Source organism: Apostichopus japonicus, chromosome 13 (assembly GCF_037975245.1).
Source record: "Apostichopus japonicus isolate 1M-3 chromosome 13, ASM3797524v1, whole genome shotgun sequence".
Classification (NCBI taxonomy): domain Eukaryota; kingdom Metazoa; phylum Echinodermata; class Holothuroidea; order Aspidochirotida; family Stichopodidae; genus Apostichopus; species Apostichopus japonicus.
Genome location: NC_092573.1, coordinates 4,026,009 through 4,053,564, shown reverse-complemented (window position 1 = coordinate 4,053,564; position 27,556 = coordinate 4,026,009). Strand labels below are relative to the sequence as shown.

Sequence of the window (27,556 nt, the reverse complement as noted above, 5' to 3'; positions counted from 1 at the left end):
AGCATAAGGAAAAGTTGTTGAGAATTACTTTAAGTATCTCTATAGATTGACACTTTGAAAAGACAATGTCAGACATCATTTGAAAACTTTGAAAACTTGAACTAATCCCTACGAAGATCTCTTGGAAGTTCACTACGTTTATGTAAGTACTTGATACATTTGAGTGTTGCATTTCATTACTTTGCAACAAAAAGATGAAAAAGCTGTTTACATCAAGGTGAACACAATGCTAATATCAGAAGCTATGTACTTATAACAGAAAAGCTGTTTACATCAAGGTGAACACAATGCCAACATCAAGAAGCTAAGTACTTATGACAGAAAAGCTGTTTACATGAAGGTGAACACAATGCTAATATCAGAGGCTAAGTACTTTTGACAAGGTGAACGCAATGCCAATATCAGAAGTTAAGTACTTATAACAGAAAAGCTGTTTACATCAAGGTGAACACAATGCCAACATCAGAAGCTAAGTACTTATAACAGAATAGCTGTTTACATCAAGGTGAACACAATGCCAATATCAGAAGCTATGTACTTATAACAGAAAGCTGTTTACGTCAAGGTGAACACAATGCTAATATCAGAAGCTATATACTTATAACAGAAAAGCTGTTTACATTGAGGTGAACAAAATGCCAATACCAGAAACTATGTACTTATAACAGAAAAGCTGTTTACATCAAGGTGAACACAATGCCAATATCAGAAGCTATGTTCTTATAACATAATAGCTGTTTACATCAAGGTGAACACAATGCCAACATCAGAAGCTAAGTACTTATAACAGAATAGCTGTTTACATCAAGGTGAACACAATGCCAATATCAGAAGCTATGTACTTATAACAGAAAGCTGTTTACGTCAAGGTGAACACAATGCTAATATCAGAAGCTATATACTTATAACAGAAAAGCTGTTTACATTGAGGTGAACAAAATGCCAATACCAGAAACTATGTACTTATAACAGAAAAGCTGTTTACATCAAGGTGAACACAATGCCAATATCAGAAGCTATGTTCTTATAACATAATAGCTGTTTACATCAAAGTGAACACAATGCCAATATCAGAAGCTATGAACTCATAACAGAATAATGGTTAACAAGATGACTGAATTCAAGATATAACAGAAACGATGCAAACATGTTGTTGCATAATAGCATAACATAAAAAAAAAACCAAATTAATTTCATCCTTCCAACTACTGTAAAATCTTCAAATACTAAACAGCAAAGAAATAGCAAACCCATGACATTACTAAAGAGGTAAACAGCTTTAAACATCAATGGGGAAATAGGATGTGGTATATAGGTTTTACTAAAGAAATACTAATTGTGGATTTATTCATCTTGGGTTTGGCATGCTTAATCTGTACCTAGAATCACTACATGGTTCCACTAAAAACTATTATGAAGGATTAAAAGGATTTCAGACTTTGACACCCGTTGACTTCTTTTGACCTCTGCCAATTTCAATCATGGGGCATCTATCTACCAAGTAAGACATTGATTCAACTTGTGGTTGATGAGATGATATTTAAAAGCTGTTTTTGACTATTTCCCATTAATTCCTATTCCCCACCAACTCATGAATATTAATGAGGTCAAAGTTGTTGTTGCAAAGAGCACATACTTTCTATGTAGTATGTAGTAATATCACCATACCAAGTATGAACTTAATCAGAAATACTGTTGAAGAGATATTGACATTTTAAGAATTTTATTTTAAGCCTGGCCCACTCATTAACATACATAAGATGGGAACCACAAACAATTGGGCACATCTACGCATCATGGGGCATCTACGTACCCAGTATAACATTGATTCAACCTATTGGTCTTAAGATATCGTTTTTACAAGCTTTTCACTGTAATAACACTCTAGAATTTAATTTTTTTATTATGTGGCCATGTACGGTGTTTACAAGCCGGCTGTCGCATCCACACGCCAGCAAGGTTACAAAGGTTACTGAGCCTTCAGCATCATAACCTAAACTACCATATTATCCACTTTCAGTAATGCACAAATTTCATATGCAGAGATTGATATATTAAATTTATATTTCATATCTATATATATATATGTATGAACAATGTTAAACATCAGATTACCTATATATTCTACAGTTTATATATCCCTCTCACCTTTTTCTGCAACATCTCTATTTTGTAATTCCATCGTTTGAAATCAGAATAAATAAAGAATAGATACAACATGTTCAATCCCTAGGAGGGCATCTTTTACTTTTTAAAAAGTAATAAAAGATATTAAAAACAATAATACCCAGTGCTCGTTTGGAAATGTCTGTGAAGGACTAATGATTCCCACTACTCATTTAAAACATAATTTCTAATCCAAAGCCCTCTCCGATAAAGAATAATACCAGAATATTTCCAAATCATTCAACAATCGGTTGTCCTCATACTCATACAAAATCGGCTCGGTCCAGGTTGTACTTGGCCCGGATAACTCTGACAGCTTTCATCTCGGATTCCTCCAATGACGTCTCGTCCTGCATGTCGTGACGGTGAGACAATAACAGCTGAAAACTTGTCTTGGTCAGTCCAATCTCACTCTGAAGTAAACCTTTCCAGTCCACAGAGACGTCAGAGATGGTGTCAAAAGTGAACGGAGAGTCTCCAATCTTATTGACTTGGTTGACGGGGTTGAAGGGCTCGCTCCGCCCACCGTCTTCTCCATCGAACTTGAAGGACAGAATCGATGGATTTGCCGTTCTGAGAACGGGCATTGGAGGAATCTCCATGACGGACTGAAGCCAATCCTTAATGAAAACGGAGTAAAAATTTATAAATATGGAAGGGGTAAAACTAACTAAATCATGTTTTCTTCAGATCCATTGAACAGAGATATAACGCACATGACCAGACAAATCAGAGTCCAGTAACATGAACATTCCATGAAGTACATATACGAAATGAAAGCTATACAAAGGTGCAGTGAACAGGATATTAATTATTTTTGTACAGATTGGATTCAGTTAGAGCAAAGATTTCATGTACATCGGTAAATTGGATATCAAAACAATGGTTACTCTCTGTGTTGAGCAGGTTGGATGTTGTTCAGCTAAGAGAGCCAAGAGAGTCTTTTACATCTGGTGCAGTAATATTAGTAACTGTGGTTGAGCTACATGCAGTTGTGTCTCATCACTTCAGACTTGGCACATTCCCCGCTGCAATGCCTTGATTTACAAGAACTGATGTATTGTTCTTCATGGATACTGTGATGTTTTACAAGAACTGATGTATTGTTCTTCATGGATACTGTGGTGTTTTACAAGAACTGATGTATTGTTCTTCATGGATACTGTGGTGTTTTACAAGAACTGATGTATTTTTCTTCATGGGTACTCTCTTGTTTTACAAGAACTGATGTATTGTTCTTCACGGATACTGTTGTGTTTTACCAGAACTGATGTATTGTTCAATTTGTTCTACATGGTTACTGTTAAGTATTGTTCTCCAAAGCTTTATATGAAAATTAGCTAGACCTAAGAACATCAACTACGAGGTTATTGTAGAACATTAGACTACAGTGGTTTTTATTTGTGTTGAAGAGTTTTAAACATCTCTTGTGACACTGCTAGAACAAACTGGCTAAGTAGGTTGCATAAATTTGTCTATACAGGGAATGTTTCATTACAAAACATATTAACCACCAGCATTTGAGATCCAATTAGAAGATATTTGGTATTAACATTAATACAGTTTCCTTGCCATACATACATTCACATAAAACAATCAAACATACATGTTTACTTTAAAATTTAAATACAAATATACTCACAACGTTATTGGTCACTGCTCTGTAAATCGTTCCGAGACCACCCTTAACTGCAAAGAAAAGGAAAATTATGATTCACAATCTAATAAAATTGAAAGATATTCAAGCCACTTAATATTCTTCATGGAGTTTCACAATGGGAACCATAAACAAAGAGAAATATAGATCATGTTCATCAGTACAGTTACACATGAAAATATCAGAGAACCTAATGTAAGAACATATACGCAAAGTTAGACTAAAAATCAAATTTACTTACGATAAATCAAACTTACCATCTGGGTACGATGAAACACTTTGAAAAAGCATCAAGAAATATTGCTCCTGGTAGGCAAGAGCTGCATCTTCTAAGCAGATATCCTGCTGGTGAGATAGCTCTCTGAAGATTGGAAGTTTTTTAAATCGGAATTGTAAAATTGTTAAACCATATTGGATTACAACGTTTTGTACCAAAATGACAAACATGTCACACAACATGCAAGAACTGAACATGATGTGACTGTTGAATTTGATATTCATAGTCTTAATGTGGACTGCTTAAAGACATATTTTCACTTTCTCACCAATAGCAAATTTTTTAAAACCGTAAGATAAAACCGTAATAAAACTTCAAATTACAGAGGTTCACAGTTTTAAACCAAAAGTTCAAGGCAGTCATTGCGTCCAATATTGTGTAAAAGGTTTTTCGATCTTTGCGAAAGTACCAACAATTTGGAAAAAAGTCTCGCCAAGCTGTCCTTCTTAATTTAGTTGTAGGCTACTATACAGCACTGATAAAGGTCAAAAACAGCTGGCAGGTCGGATATAGTCTCTCTTGCCTTTCTTGTGAGTTTTGGATTACAACGTTTTGTACCCAAAATGAAAAAGATGTCACAGAACATGCAAGAAATGAACATGATGTAACTGTTGAATTCGATAATTCATAATCTTAATGTGGACTGCATAAAGATGTGTTCTCACTTTCTCTGAAAATGTTCGATCATTGAATGAACGGTGTCTGTCAGCCACTCTCCATGCTGTCGACCAAATTCTTGAAGAAGGTCCATCGGGATATCCACGTTATCTGAGAAGCAGGGGAGAGGAGTAGGCACTGAATGATGGGGTCCAGTAGAAGTTTTGCTCATGTTAATGATTTATCAAGGAAAAGCATGAATCAACAATGTCCAGCTTGTGTCTTATTTCCAACTTGTATTTTTTTTTATATTAATTGAAAGGAGATTCGCCGTGTGATTAGGAGAACGTAGAGCTTAGGTTCATAAAAGTCTTGCACTTATCACTAAGGACCTTGACCTGCATTGTGCATGGAAATGCCATTGAGGTAATGTAAACCCCTCATGTCACAATAATCAGAAAAAAACATAAATATATCTGTTGTGGAAACCAATGGTACATCAAGGATTTCTGTCACTTTTCGAAATACAATATACGCTTGAACTTATGACAAGAACACTGTCTGGAATGAAATTATCATTTTCATCAAGACAACCACAATTATCAATTTACCAGCCAAACTTCCCCTTTTTTGGCCAAACAAATACTTGAACAGTACTCATCCAGAGTTACAAGTCTTATAATACTTGAGAGAAAACTTATGAGGAATGAACTATGGTAGAGTAATTTTAGTTCCAACGATATGTAACAAAACGATTTAAAGGTTTAAAGCCATGGCTTGTTGGCTTTACCCTCTCAGAAATATGACAATATCTGCATATGTGAACATTACTCATACCTAAGTTACGTCCAAGGATAGCAATGCACGCCAAGCGACCAATCTGGCAAACTTGTTTTAGAGGTTTATCAGGCAAATCACCCTTCAGATGGACTCGAACCTCCAACTCATCGTTTAGAAACATTAACAGAATCTGAACGATAATCTGTTGAAGAACAAATGCAAGTCAAGTCTAAATACAACAGAAGAAAAAGGTGGGTCTAGTGGCAAAGATCATAATATTAAGAATCATAATATCATTTATCTACAGGAAAATAGGAATGGAATCTAAGTAGCGTAAAAATTTATTATTGAAGAATATCCTAGATACATCAGGATAAGTTTGAAGCTGGTACACATAACCAACTCAACAGAAGCACGTGCAAACTTGGTTTATTTCATCTTTTGCATTTTTTCTAGTTAAATTTTTGTTTTTCTTGGACATATAGTTCCCATTGGACAAACAAAGGACACAGGAAATAAAGTATGTATTGTACTCAACCAATGTTCAGTCTACACAAAAGACCATTTGAGAAACAACAACAAATCTGATAGAATCATGCAAATTTGTTGCTTATTTGTTTTTCAAATTAATTTTACTGAAGGTAAGGTGAACTATACCTTTCCAACAAATCTGGTACTGATCTATTACAAATGTATTGACATTTAAGCTTAAATTATCTTACATTATTATTCAATTTTTTTTTTTAATCGTGACATTAACAACGAGTAAACAGGGACAATTTCATTCAACTTGCCTTCAAACCGACAGATTTGAGAGGTAGGTTGGTGTTTTGAGCTGGCAGAAGTTTCTCTAATCTCTGAAAGAACATGCACAGCGAAAACGGGAACGATGAAATTTCTGACAGCAAACTAGAAAGAAATGCTCTACAGGAATCCAGAAGACCTTCCTCCTCATCTGAACAAGAAAAGAGATGGAAAAAAAAGAAAGAAAGAAAAAATACAAAAATGGATCCTCTTTGATCTGTAAATCAACTTTTGATTAGTTAAACAAGACATGATAACATGGGTAGTAAACTAACAAAGATCACATTATAACTTGAATGACAACTTTCTACAAATAGGTTTAACAGAGAAGTCTGTCTGCACTGCTTCAATACTTTTGTAAATAGGTGTTTAATTTCAACAGTATGTTTCATTCTATCATATATTCATGTACAAAGACTTTCCTTTAACGAACTTGCCCGGTCCACAACTCTGTCGAGTTGAAAACAAATCTGGAAATGATTATTCAGTCTGACAGCTCACAATGGAAACAGTTATGACAACAAAAACAGCAGCAGTATTAACTTTTAAGAGTTACACTATAGACTGGAACAGTTGCACACTATGACCATGTGGCCGGGGGGGGGGGGGGGGGTGGGGGAGCAGGGGCATTTCTTTTTCCTGAATGGTGTGTATAGCTTGTCAGAGTCACAACATTTCATTCAAATTACCACATATGCAAAATTTTCTGCTTTCATAGCAGCTTTTTGAGTTGATTTTGACCTAAATTTCCAATTCTAGTTAAAAAGTAATAATAATTAAAATCAATTGATGTACATTAGTTTATTTGTATGCAAAATTTTCAAGTTTCCCAATTTGCCTTTTGCATGTGATTTTCAAAGATATCATAAGCCTGGGTGATGAAATGTTGGGAATTTACTAAAACTGATTGATAACTGGTTCTTCTAAAAAATCTAAAAGAATGTGGTACAACTGTAATCTTATGTTGTGTACTACTTGGTAGGGTTGCTAAACTTGTCAAACCAATGCATAAAAAAAGCTGCTTATATTTCTAGGGATATTATTATTATTATTATTATTTGTTAAAGAACATTTTGGGATCTTGATTAAGATTTGACTTAGATCAAGATTTTGATCTTGATTTTCAAGTTGTTTACCTTTCTTCATTAGCATTTGTCCTTTACTTCTGATTCTGCAGCCGCAGGGTAACTGTCTCAGATTCTCAAGAAATCCCGGTGGATTATTGGAAGGTGCTCCATCTAACTGCAGTTGACTGGCAGCTTCTTCCAGACATCTAAAATCAATATGTCAAACAAAAATCATCAACAACTGATTCTTCAATAGACCCTGAATGGACATTTGACACAAATGTATAAATACAATAAAAAAGTGTAGTGATATTAATGGCATTTATTAAAGGAAACCTAAAGCTTTTGAGCAGTGGTTTAAGTGTGACTTGGTTGAAGGAGGGTGGAATGGGTGGGGTGGTGGGGGGTAGTTCTAAGAGTCAATGTGACCAACATTCATAAACGTTTATAGACACTGAATCGATATTTGATACAAATGTATAAATAACATTATAACCAGTAACATATCTAAAGTGATACTCATAGCAAGCAGGGGTGTAAGTGTGACCTGGTTGAAAGGGGGGGGGGTGGGATGGGTGGGTGGGTGTGCTTTGTGACCAACATTGATTTAGTACTTTCAGTATCTTGAGGTGACACTTAATTCACTGGTAGCATACTCTTACAAAGAAGAGTGTCAAAGGTCCCAACTTGAAGGGTTGGGATGAATATCTGCACCTTCTGTATTTACTATCCTTTGAGTGAAGATATCAAATGGTTATTTATATGAACATTTATCAATTTTATACTTCATTCCTCCGTCCCTTCACCTGTCTGTTTGTCCATCTATTTGTCTGTTTTGCTCGTTCATATTAACTTTGTTCAATCATCCAAATGTTTCTTGCACATTGAGAAATAAGGGTTCTCACCTCACAAATGATGGTTGTAGCAGTCCCAGAATGCATTTCATCCATAGAGGTGCTTCATTCAAATGTAATGGCTCCTGTACTTTACCACCAGAAAAGTTGTACTCCCTACATTAAAAATTGAATTAAAAAATTAAAAAATAGAGAAAATCCGATATTTCATACAATGAAACCCTCGAAACAATCATGCGAGGGCAAAGAATGTCCTTTGGAAGTTACAAAAAATTCCCCCCAAAAAGTTCAAATGAACCAGCAAATATACTAATGAATATCAAAGGGTTAGTCAAAAGGATCATTGGCATTTGTCAATTCTGAGACTCTACCCCCCCTCCCCCCACCCCCAGAAAAAAAGAAACCCTCTACTTGGGATGCTGCTGATATTAAATAAACAGACCCGTAGCCTATGCTTATGCTTAAAGTTTTCTTGATACTTCAGGAGTGTACATCAACACATCCGGTTTGACAATTTGAGAATCGTTTAGTTTTTTGGTACTGTGATCAAGTTTCTTGTAGTTTTTAAACTTTGATTAATTTCATTTACTTGATTGCTAATTATGCTAAATAAAGGTTCACTGGTGCAAAGGTTTAGCATATGTAATAAATTTATGAACCCAAAAATGGAGACTTGAAAAGAACACAAATAAGTTTGAAGAAAAAAAAATGAACCCTCTTTCATCACTTCGGTTATCTTTCTAGAATGCAAACTATTACCTTCTATCTAATCACAAGACTTGAAATTTTCAAACCCCCATTGCCCCCCCCCCTCCCCATCCTTGGCATTAACTCAAGGAATAAATAAGTCCATACAGGAATAAAATTTAAAACATGAGGCAAAAGAGGATCTTACCTTTCCACCAAGGCCAGCAGGAAGCTGCTCAGAGATTTTGGAAAGTCCGAGCAAACTGAAAGAAGCTTCCCCAAATTGACGATAAGATTCTGTTGGTAATCCGTAAATTCTTCAAACTTGGCTGGATTGTTGTCATACTCATACTTCACAACTGCATCTTTTGTATTACCTGAGCAATAAGCAAACAATATCAAATTAGTGGTATTGATAAAATTTCATCAAAAACATACAACCATTGTGACAGAACAGAAACAATAGATAGTTTGAAAAGTCTAACTTCTTCGGGTGTTATTTTCGTCATTTACTTTGCAATTGAGGCACCATTTGTTTTTCACTATTAAAAATACAAAAAAAAATACAAAAACAAAGAAACTGTTAATTGATACACAAGCCGGGGGAGGGGTGGGGGGATGCATTATAACACAGTAGGATACTCACAGACCAGTGCTACAGTATGGCTAATGAATGCAGTTGAATACTCACAGACCAGTGCTACAGTATGGCTAATAAATGCACAGTAGGATACTCACAGACCAGTGCTACAGTATGGCTAATGAATGCACAGTTGAATACTTACCGACTTCCCTGGCAAGTAAGCATGACAGAAGGCTATTTCTCATCAGTAATGCCTGGAAGGTAAAATGAGATGACTATTAAAGTAATTCAATATTTATAGAATTTATAACAAAAACTGAAATATTAATTGCCGGGGGAGGGGTGGGGGGATGCATTATAACACAGGCAGGTAGCTGCTTGTACCTGTGGAGCAAGTCCAAGGTTTAGTAACTTACAACTTAATATCAGATGAGGATTCATTTAAAAAGTTTTATTACTCTTATACAGCAGATTAGTTTTGCCATCGTTTTAATGGTTACATCTTCAACAAATGAAGGTACCGTTAAATGTTTACAGGAATCTTGGTTTTTTTCTTAAAACAGATGGTTAGTCCTGTCACATATATACACAAACAATTTCCTGTTTCTTAAATACACAAACAAGTTTCCTGTCACATAAATAAACAAATGTAGCAGTTGTGAGGAATGAGGCTGTAGTATACATTAAATCCACGTATTCACTTACCATAATAAGACACAGTTGATTGACCAAAATGCCCAGGTTAGTTATAGGAAAATGAAAGTGTAAGATTGTGGACCCATTTTTCTTACATGGACAAGATTAATATCTTCACAGCCAGATTTGCAAATAGGATGCTTATTGAGAGCCTGTACTATACTACTAGTACTTTGCTACTGATTACAAAGCTGGCGTATGCAAAATAGCTTACATGCTGTAAACTGGTAATCACAACAGAAATCTGTTTCATTGTAATTAATCTTTTCACCTTTCTGGACTCCCTGAGCTACCAGCAGAATAAAATCAGGTAAGCAAAGATAGTAGTTGGTTATACAATCATCAATAAGATAAGAAGCTACTAACCTGCAGCAGTAATGGGTAGTTGTAACATTGCTGTGCATTTAGGAGCTTCACAATCAGAAAAACAGCGGAAGAATCGGGCATCTCGGACAAACTATGATGAGGCAAAAAAATTAACGTTAAGTCGAAGATAGACCTATCATCTACAAAGTTTCTTCTACTCCATAGTGTTGACTGAGGTGACAATCTTATCCTTTTCTTTAGAGTTACCCAACCTTTGTGGACCACCCAACAGTCAAACTTTGAACACTCGAACTTTGGCAGACCAGCCTTTCAAACCTTTCGCCGACCCATTCGGTTTGGCAAGACCACCGTTATTTTTTCGGCGGACTGAAAGTGGAAGGAGTAGTAATTAATGTTTACGGATGACTAGGCTAATACGATAATAGTTGGATTTTCAAAAAAGTCATCACACTACTCAGTAAATCAAGTGCATTTTGTGAGAAGCCTCGTCTCCTGGGTGAGGCTTGCATGAACAAAATACAGTCAAGTATTTCATTAATTGCAAAAGTAACGTCTTGGCAAATGATTAAATTTGAAGTTTGACTTACTTACACTCGTCTAAGATGTTGGAATATTATTTAACTACAATGTTAATTATAAAACAATATTTAGATCAAGGAAAAATAGAGAAAATACCTTTGGAATCTCTCAAAGAGTTCTGGCCAGATCCAACCCATCCATGAAGGATCCGGGTGTTTCTCTTCTCTGAATCTCTGCCTCTGGCCGTATCCCTTCTTGAAGATCTTATAGAGTTCCGGGAGTGGTGAAGTCACCACCGCTAGGGGAGACAACAGATTAGTACATGGACAGTGTACTTGACTCATGGGGTGCGTCTGAATGGATGGAAACATCGGTAGGACCTTCTCGATGGTATCAGCAGCAGCAAAGAGGTGCTCCAGGGTAGACGAGAGGATGAGAAGAATGTCACATCTGAAAATCAAATCAAGAAAATATCAACAAATATCAAAATTATTCCTTTTTCTAGCTTTCAAATTTCTACTTTTTCTTGCTATCAGTTATCTCATAACCCACATGAAATTAAATATTTAAATACCTTGAAAAATGAAAGTTTCAATGAAAAAATGTAATCAATAAATAAATAAATAAATAACTGCACCTGAATTGTTTGGTTCTCTTGTAAGAAGGTTTAGCTCTGCTGTATCTTGAAGAGAGAAACTGGACTGACTGTCCTAGGACACATCCGAAGATATCCTTGGCTTGGGTTGGGGGACACCACGCCCACAGTTCACGTCTCAGCTTCTCGACATGAAGATTCCACATCTGGACTGAAAAGGAACATCTTTCATCCTGGGAGAAAAGCAAAGAGTGAGAAGACCTCATCTCACAGTGCTCTGGCTGATCAAGTATTATATCGAATATCTCCTTACGATGATAGGTAAGAATGATCCCAAAGGAAATAATTTGGCATAATTCAGCCTTCAGAGTTTTGTTTTGGTTGACGATTTGACCATACCTATTGCCAGACATGAATGCCAGTACAAGAATAGTTTTCCTTTGAGTACGAGCGCAAGGCTCTATAGGCAAGTACAAATACTTAATATTGCCCTACTATCTAATGCTAGGGTTTCAAAATGCTCATCAGTGTACGGGCAATTACCCATGCATAAGGAAATGTATGAGTATGGGCTCACTATGTCAGAATATAAGTATGAGTATGGACTCACTATGTTAGAATATAAGTATGAGTAAGGACTCTCTATGCTAGAATATAAGTATTTGTATGGACTCACCATGTTAGAATATAAGTATGAGTATGGAATCACCATGTTAGAATATAAGTATGAGTACGGACTCACTATGTTAAAATATAAGTATGAGTATGGACTCACTATGTGTGAATATAAATTTGAATATGGACTCACTATGTTAGAATGTAAGTACTGAGTATGGACTCACTATGTTAGATTATAACTATGAGTATGGAGTCACTATGTTAGAATGTAAGTATGAGTATGGACTCACTATGTTAGACTATAAGTATGAGTAAGGACTCTCTAATATAAAGTATTTGTATGGACTCACCATGTTAGAATATAAGTATGAGTATGGAATCACCATGTTAGAATATAAGTATGAGTACGGACTCACTATGTTAAAATATAAGTATGAGTATGGACTCACTATGTGAGAATATAAATTTGAATATGGACTCACTATGTTAGAATGTAAGTACTGAGTATGGACTCACGATGTTAGCATACAAGTACTGAGTATGGACTCACTATGTTAGAAGATAAGTATGAGAATGGACTCACTATGTGTCTGCCTAGCACTTACTACCCAGAATTGGTTTCTATAACATACACTTCCAGTGAGTACATTCTAAATAATACCAGCATTTACTTAACAAAATCAAAAGAATCTTCAGTCTTGTTTTATTAAAAAAAAAAAAAACAAGGATTGGTGTAATGTCAGAAACATCCTTGGGTAGAGAATTAATAGCCAACTTTACCTGCTATAATTATGGGCAGAGGTGGGAGACGGGCATAGGGAAGGAAGGAAGGGTGGACATCGTTTGATATAAATGGGTTGTTAATTGAATAAATTGTACCTCAAAGAACGCCTTTGGATCCTGCCAGTGGTGGCTTTCTGAATCTTGTAAAACCACAAACTGAATTGAATGGTTGTGGGACTCCTTAATTTGCTGTGATAATGCAGACTGTAACTCTTCAAACTGGGTTTCCATGGCAGCAAAATGTTGTCTGTAATTTAGAGAAGGAAATAGATTAAATCATAAAAGTGGCAATCAGTTTCGTCACATTTCAATGACTACACAAAACAGTATTGATTGCTTTTTCTGCATCGACTTGGTGATAATTAAAAACTAGGAACATGTTGCATACTTCCAATTAATATTGTCACGCTTCTAACCTCTGTTAAACACTGACAATACATTAAAAATAAATCTCAGTAACATGTCTTATAATTGAAATCAGCTAAATGCTTGTCAGCAATTGGTATTCAATGAAGTAGGTATATGCTTCATGCACACAAATTTCTGTGAGAATTTGAGTCTTTCTATTTTAGGTGATCAAAATGGAATGTAGTAACAACAAATCAAAGCTTTTCTACTGATGCAATTCACTGTACTGTTTGCCTGTTACACTCATAAAATGGCACCAGACCAAAAGTGGCATCTTTGTATCAATATATACTATTTTGGGTGCTGCTTTCTCCTACTGATGCACAACCAAATTGCAGACAATTTTGAAAATGGAATTGCCTATTACATCATCACATGACATAATGCCTCAAGCTCAAAAGATGCCCTTTATTTCCTTATTTGGAGAAATCTTCTACATCAAACTCTAGACATAACAGGTGTCATGCTTTACTCCATTCTGCAAATGGTATAAAATCAAACATTGAATGCTATCAAACTAACACCCGCGGGAAGAAAAGGACAACATCTCATTTTCGAGATGTTGAATGAAAAAACAAAAGGCATTTTGATGGAGCTACAACGTCTGATATGTCAAGTTACCTTGATTCATTGTCTGCGCGTAGCCACTCCGAGCCTCTCAACCACAGAACCACTGACGCTGCTGAAGCTAACAGCACATACAACTCCTTCACACTGATGGCTACATCAGACGATGCACTCTGCCTTATAAACTCTTCCAGTTTCTAAAGGGGGAATAAAATCAAGAAAGACAGCATTACTTTAATATCAGGTTACAGTTTAGTTCCTCCAAGTTATCATTTTTTTTGTGCTCTGAAATTTAATTTTAATTTTGTATTAAGTGACTTCAAGTAAAACAAACTAAAAGCAGCTGACATCTTTACTTGTACCTTCAAAAGTATTTTCAGAGGTTGAGGATTTTCAAACTAGCATATAGTACAGCAAGGTTTCTCAAAGTTTGTTGCCATGGGTCATAATATTGATCTTTCTGAAACATATTTTGGTGACAAGCCTGATATTACACGTTTAATCAAATGATTGGCCCAAACTTATTGTTGTCCTCCTGTCTGAAATCATTTTAGTCACAACACGGTTTCTATGAGGTGAAAATCTGGGAAATTCTGGACTACACAGGATGGACTTGGCTGTTTCTTGATTGCATTTTCAAACATGTAAACTAACTTTTAGTCACAACAAAGTACAGTACATATGAGGTGAAAATCAGAGTAATTTTGGACTACAGGGGACTGACTTGGCGGTTTCTTGCTTGTATTTTCACAAATGTAAACTAACTTTCTGTCTGGTTGATAATCTTATTCACAGTAAATTCTTTATTAAATCCCTTACTTGGAACATTTTTTGCAAGTTGCTTTTCATTTTGCTCAGTGTAGCTGAATTTTTTAATTCTGTGAAACCAATTCCATGCCATGATTGTGGAGGAAGACAAAGTTTGTATCTAGCCTTCTCTGTTTAATGGGTGTTCAGCTAATTAGGAGGCAGGCGACTAGTTAACGTACCCACCAATGGACGAGAGTGCACCTCAGCATCTGACTGATTTCTCAGGGTGGTGGAGGCTCCCACCCCCCTCCCCCGGCATAATCACTGCTGTGCAACCAAGGGAAAATATGTTACAGTTCAACAGTTTGAACATGTTTGAAACATTAGAACAACAAAACTAAATCTTACTTTGTCATTTCACAAACCAGAAATACCAAATCCTCAAAGGATTTTTGCTCACAAACAATGCAAAGCTTCAATTTGAATATGGCAAAGAGATTCTGGTTTCCAGCAAGGATTTGAAAAATTGTTTAAATGTGTCCATACATTGCTTTATAATCTCATTCACACCATAGTTCATTAGGGGAAAATTTCTGTTTAAATGAGTATCAGTACTATTATTCCAAAGACTGATATTTTTCCTTCAGGCAAAGTTTAGTACAAACCTTATGGAGATGGCTGACAAGATGCTGAAGACATTCTCTGCTGACATTAACAAGAACAGATTTAAAGTATCTGAGGGGTAATTCCAACCAGAGTGGTTCCAGAGGGGTGAGGAGACCCATGGAGGAGACGAGGAACATTGTGCTCTGAAAAATTAAAAAAATAAATATATAAGGGTTAGCATGGAATGTCAATTGGTGGATTCAGGTAGGTAAGAGTTAAAAAAAAACATTGCTGCTTTTAATAGAGTTAGTACGAAAACGTTTAGTAGCTCAAAATCATGTATAGATGTATAGAGGTGAGGGCGTTGTGGTCAAGTGGTTAAGGCAGTGGACTTGTGATCTAAGGATTACAGGTTCGAGCCAGGGACAGATCTTTGCGTTGTGTCCTTGGGCAAGGCGCTTTGTCTCCATTGCCTCTCTTCACCCAGGTGTATAAATGGGGACTTGCGAGGTAACTTGTAAATATAGTTGCGTGCGCTGGTTTGTGGCTGCACCCTATGGGAAGTCCCCCGGGGGACATGTGGTTGTGGTGCACTGTGGTGCTCCAGGAGAGATTGATTGAATTGTGCACACTTTGGTGTGTAGGTGTGTCAAGTTATCAATGACCAGGGTTGTAAAGTCGTGTGAGAGGGCCTTGGCCCTGAACATGACTGTAAACTTAAATAATAAATGAAAAAATATATAGAGTCTGTGTTTACTATCTATTAGTTTATCTGCATACAATACATACTTGTTAGGTTCATGTATAACATTTAAAGAGCTTAATTTTTCTACCCATAGGAGATCTTTGCCAAAGGTGTACTGGAAGAGTTTGTAAAACAAACTTAATACTAAAAGAGCAAGCACTCAAAGAAAAAAACCTCAATCAAAAAAATAAAATAATGTAGAATAAAATCCTATCACATCAATATACCTCTGTGACGTGGCAAGTCTCAAACCCTTTAAATAGATCTTTTCCCCTGCCATCTGTAAGAAGAATTAGAAAAATGCAAAATCAGAAATTGACATATAAAGTTGGAGACTGGGGTTGATTTGCATTGATTTATCCAGACACTACCTTTTGGCAGTAAGACATGAAATGTTTCTGACAGGACACTACATTGATTTGCAAGACTCTGCATTTAGCAGTAAGACATGAAATATTGCTGAATGGACACAACATTGATTTATTGGACACTGCATTTAGCAGTAAGACATGAAATATTACTGAGAGGACACTACATTGATTTATCAGACACTGCATTTAGCAGTAAGACATGGATTATTACTGACAGGACTCTACATTGATTATCAGACACTGCATTTCACAGTAAGACATGAAATATTACTGACAGGACACTACATTGCTTTGCCAGACACTGCATTCAGCAGTAAGACATGAATGACTACAAACTGGGCAATATTCACTGAATTGATCAAATATTAACATAAAAAAATTAACAACAAAAAACTACTTTACCAAACACAAAGCGTGTTGCATTCAAATGATGATTCTGAAGCCATGTCACATTTTCTTCTGCCAATTTGGACATCAAATCCTCCTTGGTTTGCCTTGAATAAGATTCTATTAAAGATGGAAGGAACTTATCCAGAAGGTAGAACCAGTTCCACTTGTTTTTCTGCACATTGGAAAAAGTAAAAAAAAAAAAGGAAGTATTTTAAAACATATCTTTATTGATTATTCACAGAACTACAAATTGTGAATTCTTGCTCATTATCACTATATTTGCCAAATAAGTAGCAGAAAAGGGTTGAATTATGGATATCTATTTCTTTTGCAGTTATTATTTCCCTTAATTACTATGTTTTTATACACATGTTTACCAAATTCTATAATTTTCTCAGATATGAGATGCTGGTCTTGCAAAAAACAACTGCAAATAGTTGGGCAGGTTATCAACTGCTCGCACATATGTTCCAACAGAACTCATTACCTCTTCATATTTTGTTGTTACAGTAAATGCTGCTCATAACAGGATACATTATCCTCAAGTGTTTTCTCTTAAATTCCAAATTTACTTAAAGGGAATTTGTACTTGAAAATGGAAAAAAAAAAGGTGAAAAAAGGGGTGGAAAAAAACGTGGCAAGTAAAGAGGGATGTAACACATTATATCTAATTGTCTAATCTACTACTGAAGTTATCAACAGCGAAACTGAAAAGAAAAAAATTGGACGGACCATTTGGCAAATTCAATTTCACTATGCAATAAAATCTAACTTGCTGGCACTTTAAGAGTACAGTGACTTCAACTCCAGTTGAACTTTGAAAATAACAGGAAACGATAGTGAATGTTAAAAGCAATGAATGTTAAAGAGAAAGTTGTGGAATTACAGTCTGAATGGCAAAATAATGTAATCAACAGACATAACTTGCAGGAATGTACTTTTCATATAGTATTAAAAGTAATCATCTTCCATAAATCCATAGTGCAAGATCTACAGTAAGATCACACTGAACCTGAAAAACAATCGACTGAATTTTCAAAACTGTTGATTGTGTTACTTTACCCTGTTAAATGTCTTTAATCGCTTTCCTTTTTATTGTAATTTTTTGTATCATAACTTTATATAATCTCCTACTTATGAATTGTATTTCATGCTATTTATACTGGAATAAAGGAAACTGAGACTGAAGAAGAGAATCCAAGTCAGAAATAACCTTGTACTGATGCAGCTGCCAAGTTTACAAGTACAACATTTCATTTAAAGAAATATTGAAATGTGGGTGCAACATCATTCATTGTGCACATTTAGGTGAGAGAGAATCAATTATCAGTTGTCTAAAATGTAAAATTATTTCACCCTGAAAGGAGATGACTACTGCCTCGTGTAAAACTATTGACCGACGTTGTAAGATGGAGAGGAAGATGTAAGTGTGTGGGTGGGACCGTGGGAGGGGAAGGAGGCCAGAGGGATAGGTGGAGAGGTTACATTGCATGCACTAATTGTATGTCAAACTGGTTGTTACACGAAGACATCATGAGAATAAAAATGACTATAAAGTGATCCATTCCCATAGGACTAACATACCTGTTACACTCAAGAGTTTGTTTACAACCTAATCAATAACCCTCACAATGTTTTGATCCTGGGGGTAGCAGCAACCTCTCTAGAGGTAGCATACTGCATGTGTCTAGAGGAGTACATCCTTATCTAGCCTCTCCCCCACCACTTTTAACCTCACCTACCCCTCACATACACATGTCTTTTGGCATCTTCCTCCCTAGCTTACAATCTGAGCTAATAGTGATGCTCATGTTTTATTTCTATACAGGCTTTCTGCAGTGGATATAAGCTATTTCTAAACAGTGTTTACTTCTTACCAATACCCAGACTTTTTAAAAAAAAAATTTATCTTATCCAATATTGTTTAATAAACCATGAACACATTATAAGCACAAAGGAATCTCTTCTATCTCTAAATTGCTTTGCTTGTATTCATTACTACCTAATATGTATAACTGAATAGATCTATACATTGTATACCATATCAATGGCCACTTACAGTAGTAACTGTTGACAAACCACGAATCCATTACATCATGGATATATAGGTCAGATTGAGACCATATAGTTGATATTCTGCTACAAAGAAGTACAGAATTTAAACTACAAAACAAAAGATGAACTACAAATAGATAATGTTCTTGTCTGCCACCTTAGAAGGTCAAATTCATTCATGTAGGTGGCATGTAATACAATCTCCTACACATGTATGTATTAGTGCAGACAATTGACCTCGAGTCTGTACTGTACAGTATGTCTGCGACATCCATATCAGAGTCACAGACATCTACGTAGGTGTAATATACCATCCCTCTATTTACTTCAAGAAAATTTAAACTACTGTTAAGATATTATTAAACTTAATTCTGCATGTCATCATTTTTCATCAACTTCTGCAGCGATTATGATGATTTCAGATTCCAGCAAGCGGCTGCTTATGGTAGAAGCATTTTATCAGATAGAATCAAGGATTGTTGATACAAACCACCAAAGGTAGGCAACATTTATCAATTTTAACAAATAAAAATAACCTTGCAGGTCCTCAAAACTTTCAGATTATACACACATTAGTGTACTAGTCATAATATCAAGTCCTATTTCACTAAGAAGTTAACTACTGATTCATCCCTTATGAATTCTATCGTATATTTGCATAACAATGTAATATGCAATGAAGCTGACTTTTCTACGTTCCTCTGCTTTCAAAGAGTTCCAGAATATGCTTAATGTTGACAATATGTCATGAAAAGATAAAGCGTCTCCAAAACTACATTGATATTCTTAATGTATTAACACTCTAGTGTTATACTAATGTCTAAAGCAGATAATTTTTGAATAAGCACTTGAACTGTTGGACACTTTACACATCAACAATTAAGACCTTTCAAGCAATTACTTTTAGTACGTTTTTCCGCTCTGAAAGAGCTGTCGGACGATGCTACATGTTCACAATTGTCTTGAAGAACTATCTTCCCCAAATATACATTGACATTCTTAATGTATTGATATTTTATTGTAATACTAATGTAAAAAGCAGATCATTTTGTGTGGTTAGACAATTTTACGCATAAACATTAAGCAAATGGCTGAATTAAGTAGGTCTTTCTGCTTTGAAAGAGCTTCCGGACTATGCTAAGTGTTTATAATTGTATTAAACAAATAAAGCTTCCCCCAAAAGTACATTGACATTCTTAATGTATTAATATTCTATTGTAATACTTGCTTGTAAAAAGCAGATCATTTTGTGCGATTAAGCCTTTGCAGGGTTAGACCCTTTACACAACCACAATTAAGGTCTCGCAAGCGATGAGTTAAGTACAAAAGTATCACCACTTGCTATACTCCTACAGAATTGATGCAAATCAATGCAGGATCATTTTTAATATATCTTTGTCAATGGTCAATTTCAAATAAAACCACGTATGTTGTTCCTTTTGAAACACATTTGTTGATGATCATGTCAACTCCAAATATCACAGTAGTTGTCGATGTTAATCAACAGACTTGTTAAGAGCCCCCAAGAAAGCATTATTTTAGCATCATATAAACAAACAGAGCACCCAAGCATAAATTTTGACCCTCATTTGTCATTAACAAATTTGTAAATTAAATATATATGATACGAGAGACCCTTTTCTTATTTGAGGAGCTGACTTGGACTGTGTGCTTAAGTCGGTAGATTGGCCATTCTCTGATTGATGAGCATCCATTTGTCACAAATTAATCATCATCGTCATATTCTGTCACAAATGCTTTATTAATTGACTTACAGTTTGGGCTAAATTAAATACACAAATTTACCATATTGCTGTAGTGCAAGAGAACTCAAAAGATTATATGACTGTTTTTTACTGACCTGAGAGGCAGGTGTTTCCAAGACGATATCTGATGAAGCAGCGGCCAGAATCCCATCTGCTAACATTCCTGGAGTAGCACCAAATGGAGGAGGGATTGCGTCCGGTAATACACCCCTCCTATCATAATCCAATGGCCCTGTCATATCTTGCACTTTCATATCTTTCTTGTGTTTCAAAACTCCTGCGGTTGACAAAAAAAAATTGTATTAGTTTAGGGGAATTAACAAGGGTAGATGACTCAACAGGTTAAACAAACTTGACATCAGTAGGAATGTTTCTTTTGAAATGCTGCCTTTAGAGCTACACTAGAACATTGTCACTGACTTTTCATCTATGGCGTCGTAACCCAATGGGTTGAACCCTTATTACCAGCAGTGTTCTGAGCAGCATAATTAAGTATATTTTATTATCACTCAAAATTTGCAAACAGTTCAGAGAACAATGCAAACGTCATATTAACTGCCATACAGTTTTTTCATTGATTATAATGGTATATGGAGGGGGTTAAAAAAACCACTAATGGGTAAAAATGCCAAAGTTATACTACATGGAAAAAGAAAAAGAATTGGGGTATTCATGAAAATTCTTCCAAGATGAGTCAGAAACTGTTTAACACAAGTAAGGTAACTCCATGGGTAATTTCCATGTGCAGAAGTTGAAATGAAATACCTATGATGTTAATGTTTTGTTGCTAACCTTCCTCCCACCCCCCCCCCCCCCCCGTCCAACCCATTGTTTTAATTATATCACATTCTAACCCAGTACAAGACATTCTTTCCAGTAATCTAAGGTGCTGTATATATATTCCCACCCCCCTCTATATAGTTTTCTTGCTTATTTATTTATTAGTTTTTGAGATATTTTATTGCAAATATTGCACTATGGGCATATAAAAAATACACAGCAACAAATGTGGATCCACATACGCATCAATATGAAAGCAGCCCTTGGCATTGATTTTGTTATTAAAATCTGTGATCCATTTTGATTATAAATTAACTTAATATTGTAGTAAATCACCATGCAAAGCCATGTTTCACTTCAATTCATAAATAAAAAGTAAAATATTTTTGAAACTTCTTGATGACATTTTTTGAATGATTAACACCAATATGGCAAATATCTGCGTAATAATTTGTTTTAGACTTAAATGGAATTATTACTAACTCACTATTCACCTGATGAAAAAAAAAATATTAGATCTTTCTTTTTATCACTCACACATTCTTATTTTTAGTAACATTTAACATAGTAGGTTTGTCAAAGTTTATAACCAAACTCAAAATATGCTGTCAGAGAATATTCACCTTTAAGATGGCCTTTGCTTTTGACTGGTAATTTAAATGCTAGGGTGGTGTCCCACGATGCTTGGTAGCACAAAGACTTGTAGAAATTATTCAACCTGGAAAACATCTCTGCGATTGACAACAAAGTTTTCACTTCATCGTCAGACATGGTAAATGGCGCTGAAACTGCAAGAAGAGGGGATGTAATCGTAACAGTTGACAAGGGAATACAAACTTGGGAAGCCACAATTGAATAACCGAGGTCACTAAACAAGGAGAATGAAGTACGCACACATCTTTGCTCAATGTTAAAAAACTATACAACTCATCATCTTACAGTGACTGATTAATTCAGAATGCTGCACAGTGAATTTCACTGTCAGACAAATACAGCAAGTCTGGAAACAAAAGGCTAAAGGCATTGAACTGCAATACAATTGACTTTGTGACAATGTTAATCCAAATGCGGTACGCTACCACATGACATCAACCAATTCAACGTCTGGTCTCCAAAGGTCAAGTCATTTAACTCTAGGACGGTCAAATGAAATATTTACCGTATTAATCATTATGGAAACCATCAAGAGTTACCCACTATACAGTGATATGAATGATGTGCTACACCGACTTAAACATCCCTCCCTAGCTGAGTAACTGACTTACAACTACAAGCCAATACGAGGTACTAGAATTACTCATATAATGTCTCAATGATATTCAACTTGAGAAGGACCCCAAAAAACTGTTTAGACACAATTGGACACATTAAGTTATGGTATGAATCGTATCCGTTCACACAGATATTCCATAAATTGGGGTCTTACTTATGGTCTTATGGCTATCATCAAAAGATATCTGAGATGTTACATCGGCCAGACTTTGCATGGATGGGTAATTTGCTGCATGCCCATTAGCCATCTGGTTGTTCTCTCCTTTCTTTGCTGCAATGGCATCTAAATGACTTTGAAGTTCATCGTTTATTTTTGAGATGTAAATCTTCCATAATGCAGTCTTCAAATCCACTTCTTGACCAAACACTCCAAACATAAAGAGATGAAAATCCTCCCGCATGAGCTGTTTCAGGGTGGTTATCAGAGTCGGAAGTCTCTCGGAGATATCCTTGAGACACGACGGAGGAACCTCGGACAGATCTCCATCTGCAGTCGAGCATAACCGCTCGTGGGTCAGGTGGACGACTCTCTGCGATCTCTGCTTCTCATAACTTGACCAGATCTCTGACACTGGGTAGAGAAGACACATGCTTTGCACCAATTCGACTCTGCTCGGTCGTGAACTGTATATCTCATCCGACTTGATCGCCTGCACCAGTCCCAGGAAGTACTTCTTGATCCTGCTTCTGACGTCTTCCCAGAGAGAATCGTTTTCGATCTCCATAGTGTCGCTGATGGTGTTGAGCGACAGCGCTGAAGCAGCGACATTTTCCAGTTTGGGGGCCCTGATCGGAAGAGTCATTCCTTCATGAGACGAAATGTGTAGCAACTGCTGAAAGACAACTCCTTCAGATCCTGGGTGACTTGCAATATGATCAATCTAAGAGAAAGGAGATACCAAACCGAATCAGATAAGATGGGCATTACATTGAGTACAATGGAATGTTGCAATAGAATAAAACTCAGGGTTAAAGTCTCAATTTTAAAACCTCCAATTTAAAAGAGAAATGTTACTAAGGATGCCCATCGAGTTCAAGTATTAGTTGGAAGAGATTTTCACAGAGTAAATCTACCTTTTAAGTTAACACCATATGAGAAATCCATGAAAGAAATGTTTTGTACATCAAGAAAACCCTCCCCCCCCCCCCCTCCATAAATCAAAAAACAAAAACAGCATACATGTGCAATAACTGCAGCGGAAACTAAAATTTCATGCACAATTACGTACGATTATTTTGAGAAGCTTGTTAACATCTTCTGAGTCTGGAGGTAGACAAGCACACTCTTCCAGCACAGAAGTATGAATCAAGCTATCCATGGCATCTTTGATGTTAGTGTACATGTTGTCTGAAGAAAGGGCATTGGTAGCCTCCACCAATTTTTCCAGTGTTTCTTCAATTCTGCAAGGCACAAAAATGGCAAAGAAGATCATTTGTATGCTGGATAACGATGAAAGTAGTTTGTAATCTGGTTGATAGCTTCCTAGATGCTTTGCTCTGTGATGAATTCTAAGAGCTCTTTCTCTATTAACATACTTGAGTGATGTCAAAGGCTTAACATGAACTACTGTACAACTGACATTGTACTTGAACATTCCAATTTAATGTGCTTATTTGAAACCATGCATTGTAATACATTAAAATTAACATTTTAGTCATAGAAATGTCATGCTAATTGCTCATTGAACTCTCTTTAATTACAAAGATTGTCGATCATCCCTCTGCATGTCATGTTTGGTTCATTCGCCAAAAGTTATCAATAATCAAGTTTATTTGCAGTGCAATATGCAACTATAAACTGTAGAGAAACCTTTCAGCTGTTCATCTCCACATAGTACTCCCAACAACAATATTACATTTCCCCCTTCTTGGTAACTGAACTTTAGTTGAGTATGCCATCCTTTCACAGTTTAACATTATGTAGGAGCACATTAATATTGCCTAGAGTAATGCCTTTCCTTGCTAGAAACAAAATTTTGGTCATGGTCGCCAAATAGAGAGCTGCCTAAAAATGTTCTCATCAAGAGCAAAAATACGTTGCACACTATAACTTTGGGTTTATGATTTTCTTGACCTGGTCATGTTAAATTTCTTTGCCAATTGGAGGCACAGTATATAGTGCCAAATGCGGGAACAGTATGGAGTTCAACAACTCTAACATACATACACAAGTAGTTTGGTCACTTTTGACTTACTGTCTATCTTTCTCTGACAGCTTTTGATCAATGTCTGACATAAAATTTGACAAGACATCCAATTTTGGTGGCCCATGCTCTGCTAGGAGAGCCTGCGGGAACATAAAGGAGGTTTGGTGTTCATTGGAAATAGACATTGTTGCAAACTTTACTCATCTCCGAGTGCATCTAGCTCTGGCTCTAGATCTGTTAAATAAGAAGGAATACACAGAAAGAACATATCCTATTAAGAGTACTGAACTGTAATGCTGGGGGTGTCAAAATTTCCAGTACTGAGTTACTATAAAATATATACTTCTGGTCATAAGAATATAACAATGCATCAAAACAAATTTATGCTAGCCTAGACCTAGTGTAGATTAGTTATACATCAAAGCATTGTTTTCTTAAATAGGAGCTTTCAATGGCAATTATATCAGTGAGAAAGAGTAGAAGCTGGTACTGAGGACTGCCATTCTCATGTTATGTTCATGATAAGTAATGATGTTTAACCACAGATTTGTCATTAGAGTGTCTGTTATGTAAAATGAACTGTACCTAATTTCAAAACAATTTTCATTTTCTATGAGATGAAACCAGGAATTAGATAAATTACAGTATGTAATGAACTTATGCATAGCCTACAGTAACTTAGGCCTGCCATTAGGCTAATGAAGTCTGAAGTTTGCTTAGGCGCATTTATGAAACCAGTGTCAGTCTTTTAACCTTACTTCATCCAGAGCAATTTACTCTTGGCTGCAATGTAGAAATCACTGCATCAGCAATTCAGTGCAAATAGAAAAAAAATTAGAAGTGTCTGTTTAGCCCACAGTGTTTATCATTGAAATCTGAGAGTATGGTGGTGTACGATAACTTTGCATGATCCAAAAATGCTTGCAGAGTTATACATATATAGCTGCAATCACAAGTCAATTTTTAACCACTGTATCAATCGCAAATTTATCTTCTTTTATTAATTTAAATCATAAAGGGTAAAATCTGTTAGTGTACTGCTAATCCCCCCCCCCCCCCGCCAGCCCCAAGGCACTACAATATTATTAGGGCCTAGCCTACTTCTGGCAGAATCTGGTCAAACCATCAATGGAATCACATTGCTGAAGTATAAAACTAAACAGCTGAGCAAATAAGTGAGATCATCATCACCGCTATCCTTCAAAAGAATTTAATTACGTATACTTTTGTAAATCTAGAACACAATTTACTCCGCTTCGCGGAACTGGTTATAAGGTTAAAATAGCACTAACTATGGAACTACCGTATGCAAGCTTCTTACTTCTTAGGATAACTAATACTATGTCAGTGTGAAGATACACGGCACGGATTCGTAAAGAAGTTGATACACTGTCACTTTGCGATTACAATAGCTGTAAGATTATTTACAATGTTACTTCACTTGCATCAACCACATGTACCTTTGTCTTTTCTTCAGTTGTAGCTGTAATTTGAATTAATAGTAGCTTACACAGTACATCTGTGTAAAATGCATATCATTTGTATAGATTACTTTTATGATGAAAAATAAATAAAGCGTTAGTTACGTCCGACACCGACCATAACAGCTGTGTATTTATATGCTAGACCAGAAAGCTCATATTTCTTGTCGCAACTGTACACAATTATCAGGCGCGTATCCATGGGGGGCGTTGGGGGCGCGCGCCCCCCGGGTAAGAAAAAGAGGAGAGAAAAAAAGAGAAGAAAGAAGAGAAAAAAGAGGGGAAAAAAGAGGAGGAAGGAAGGGAAAAGAAATAGAGAGAAAAAGGAGAAAAGGAGGGAGTAGATTATTACAGGGTTGTCCAACCTACGGCCCGTGGGCCACAGCCCGGCCAGCCGCAGGGTTGCGTCCGGCCCGCCAGAGATGCTTGTACGGTGCGAAATTTTAGTGAGCAGATTTATTGATAACAATTTGAAGCTATATAATCAATCATTCGAACCTTCTGGGTCCAAAAAACTGCATACAGGTCAGTTAATTTGTGTGACACTCTCAGCGGAGGGGGGGGGGGGGGCGGTTGTACTTTATTCATCTGTTTTATCAGGAAGGAAAATAAATCAGTGCGCTCCGCGTGCAGTGCTCACATTTTGTTGACTTGGGCTTCGGGCAAAAAATCGAAAAATCGAGCATAGGGTTCATGCGGCCCTCTCCTTCATCATAATCATTCCATGTGGCCCTCCTCTGTAAAAGGTTGGACAACCCTGGTTTAGAAGATAAACGCCAAGACACCGGGAAGAGAAGAGGAACAGTTGTAATTACAGCGCTGATCACTATTATATACACAGGGTAGCCAGTGACGAATCGAGGATTACGGAGGGGATGTGTGTCTCACCCTACCCCTTACACCAACAACTCCATTTTTGACGTTTCCATTTTCCTCTCTCACTAATGTAGATATATATATATATATATATATATATATATATATATATATATATACTATATATGGTCTATCATAACGCGTGTGTGTGTATGGACGCCTTAAATTGTACAATTGTGCTATGAAACCCACTGTGGCTGGTCTCGAACTCGACCGAGTCGTCGGGAACATGACGCACCCATCACTTCTTGAGATTGTTCCCATCTGCATGAAAACGCGCGCCACAACCCTACGCCCCACCCCTCTAAACGCTTCCCGATCAGTTACGAAAC

At 36.3% G+C, this 27,556-nt stretch overlaps 2 protein-coding genes across 3 annotated transcripts in view; one reads left to right on the top strand and one right to left on the bottom strand.

Moving 5' to 3' along the window:
• Positions 1-338: 338 nt before the first annotated feature.
• On the bottom strand, positions 339-26,426 carry LOC139979072 (uncharacterized protein KIAA0825 homolog). 2 transcript variants are annotated; one of them, XM_071989731.1, is made up of 24 exons: positions 26,328-26,426; positions 24,916-25,101; positions 23,950-24,121; positions 22,875-23,601; positions 22,072-22,236; positions 20,764-20,945; positions 16,860-17,019; positions 16,314-16,366; positions 15,401-15,544; positions 14,040-14,182; positions 13,107-13,257; positions 11,652-11,842; positions 11,171-11,464; positions 10,535-10,625; positions 9,675-9,726; positions 9,098-9,266; positions 8,254-8,358; positions 7,418-7,554; positions 6,272-6,432; positions 5,535-5,679; positions 4,766-4,868; positions 4,081-4,184; positions 3,809-3,855; positions 339-2,786 (listed from the first exon to the last, which is right to left on the bottom strand). In XM_071989731.1, exons 2-24 carry the CDS (start codon positions 25,050-25,052, stop codon positions 2,430-2,432), a joined length of 3,990 nt encoding a protein of 1,329 aa, XP_071845832.1. In that variant the 5' UTR covers positions 25,053-25,101; positions 26,328-26,426; the 3' UTR covers positions 339-2,429. The 2 variants fall into 2 exon arrangements, with proteins under 2 accessions (XP_071845832.1, XP_071845833.1); XM_071989732.1 differs by lacking the exon at positions 26,328-26,426 and adding an exon at positions 26,296-26,315.
• Positions 15,489-27,556, top strand: part of LOC139979071 (uncharacterized) — a 63,111-nt gene continuing 51,043 nt past the window's right edge. The window contains exons 1-3 of the mRNA XM_071989726.1: positions 15,489-15,605; positions 18,021-18,155; positions 19,307-19,400. The gene's annotated coding sequence lies outside the window, so the exon portion shown is untranslated. The remainder of the gene's footprint in view (positions 15,606-18,020; positions 18,156-19,306; positions 19,401-27,556) is intronic.

What these genes read in the sequence shown, in the direction of transcription:
- LOC139979072 (XM_071989731.1), bottom strand. Translation starts at nt 25,052, where the DNA reads ATGTCTATTTCCAATGAACACCAAACCTCCTTTATGTTCCCGCAGGCT. An exon ending in CTGCTGGCCTTGGTGGAAAG is followed by an intron (nt 8,359 to 9,097) that starts GTAAGATCCTCT and finishes TTTTTAATGTAG; the next exon opens with GGAGTACAACTTTTCTGGTG. An exon ending in GAGCAGTGACCAATAACGTT is followed by an intron (nt 2,787 to 3,808) that starts GTGAGTATATTT and finishes GTTTTCATTAAG; the next exon opens with GATTGGCTTCAGTCCGTCAT.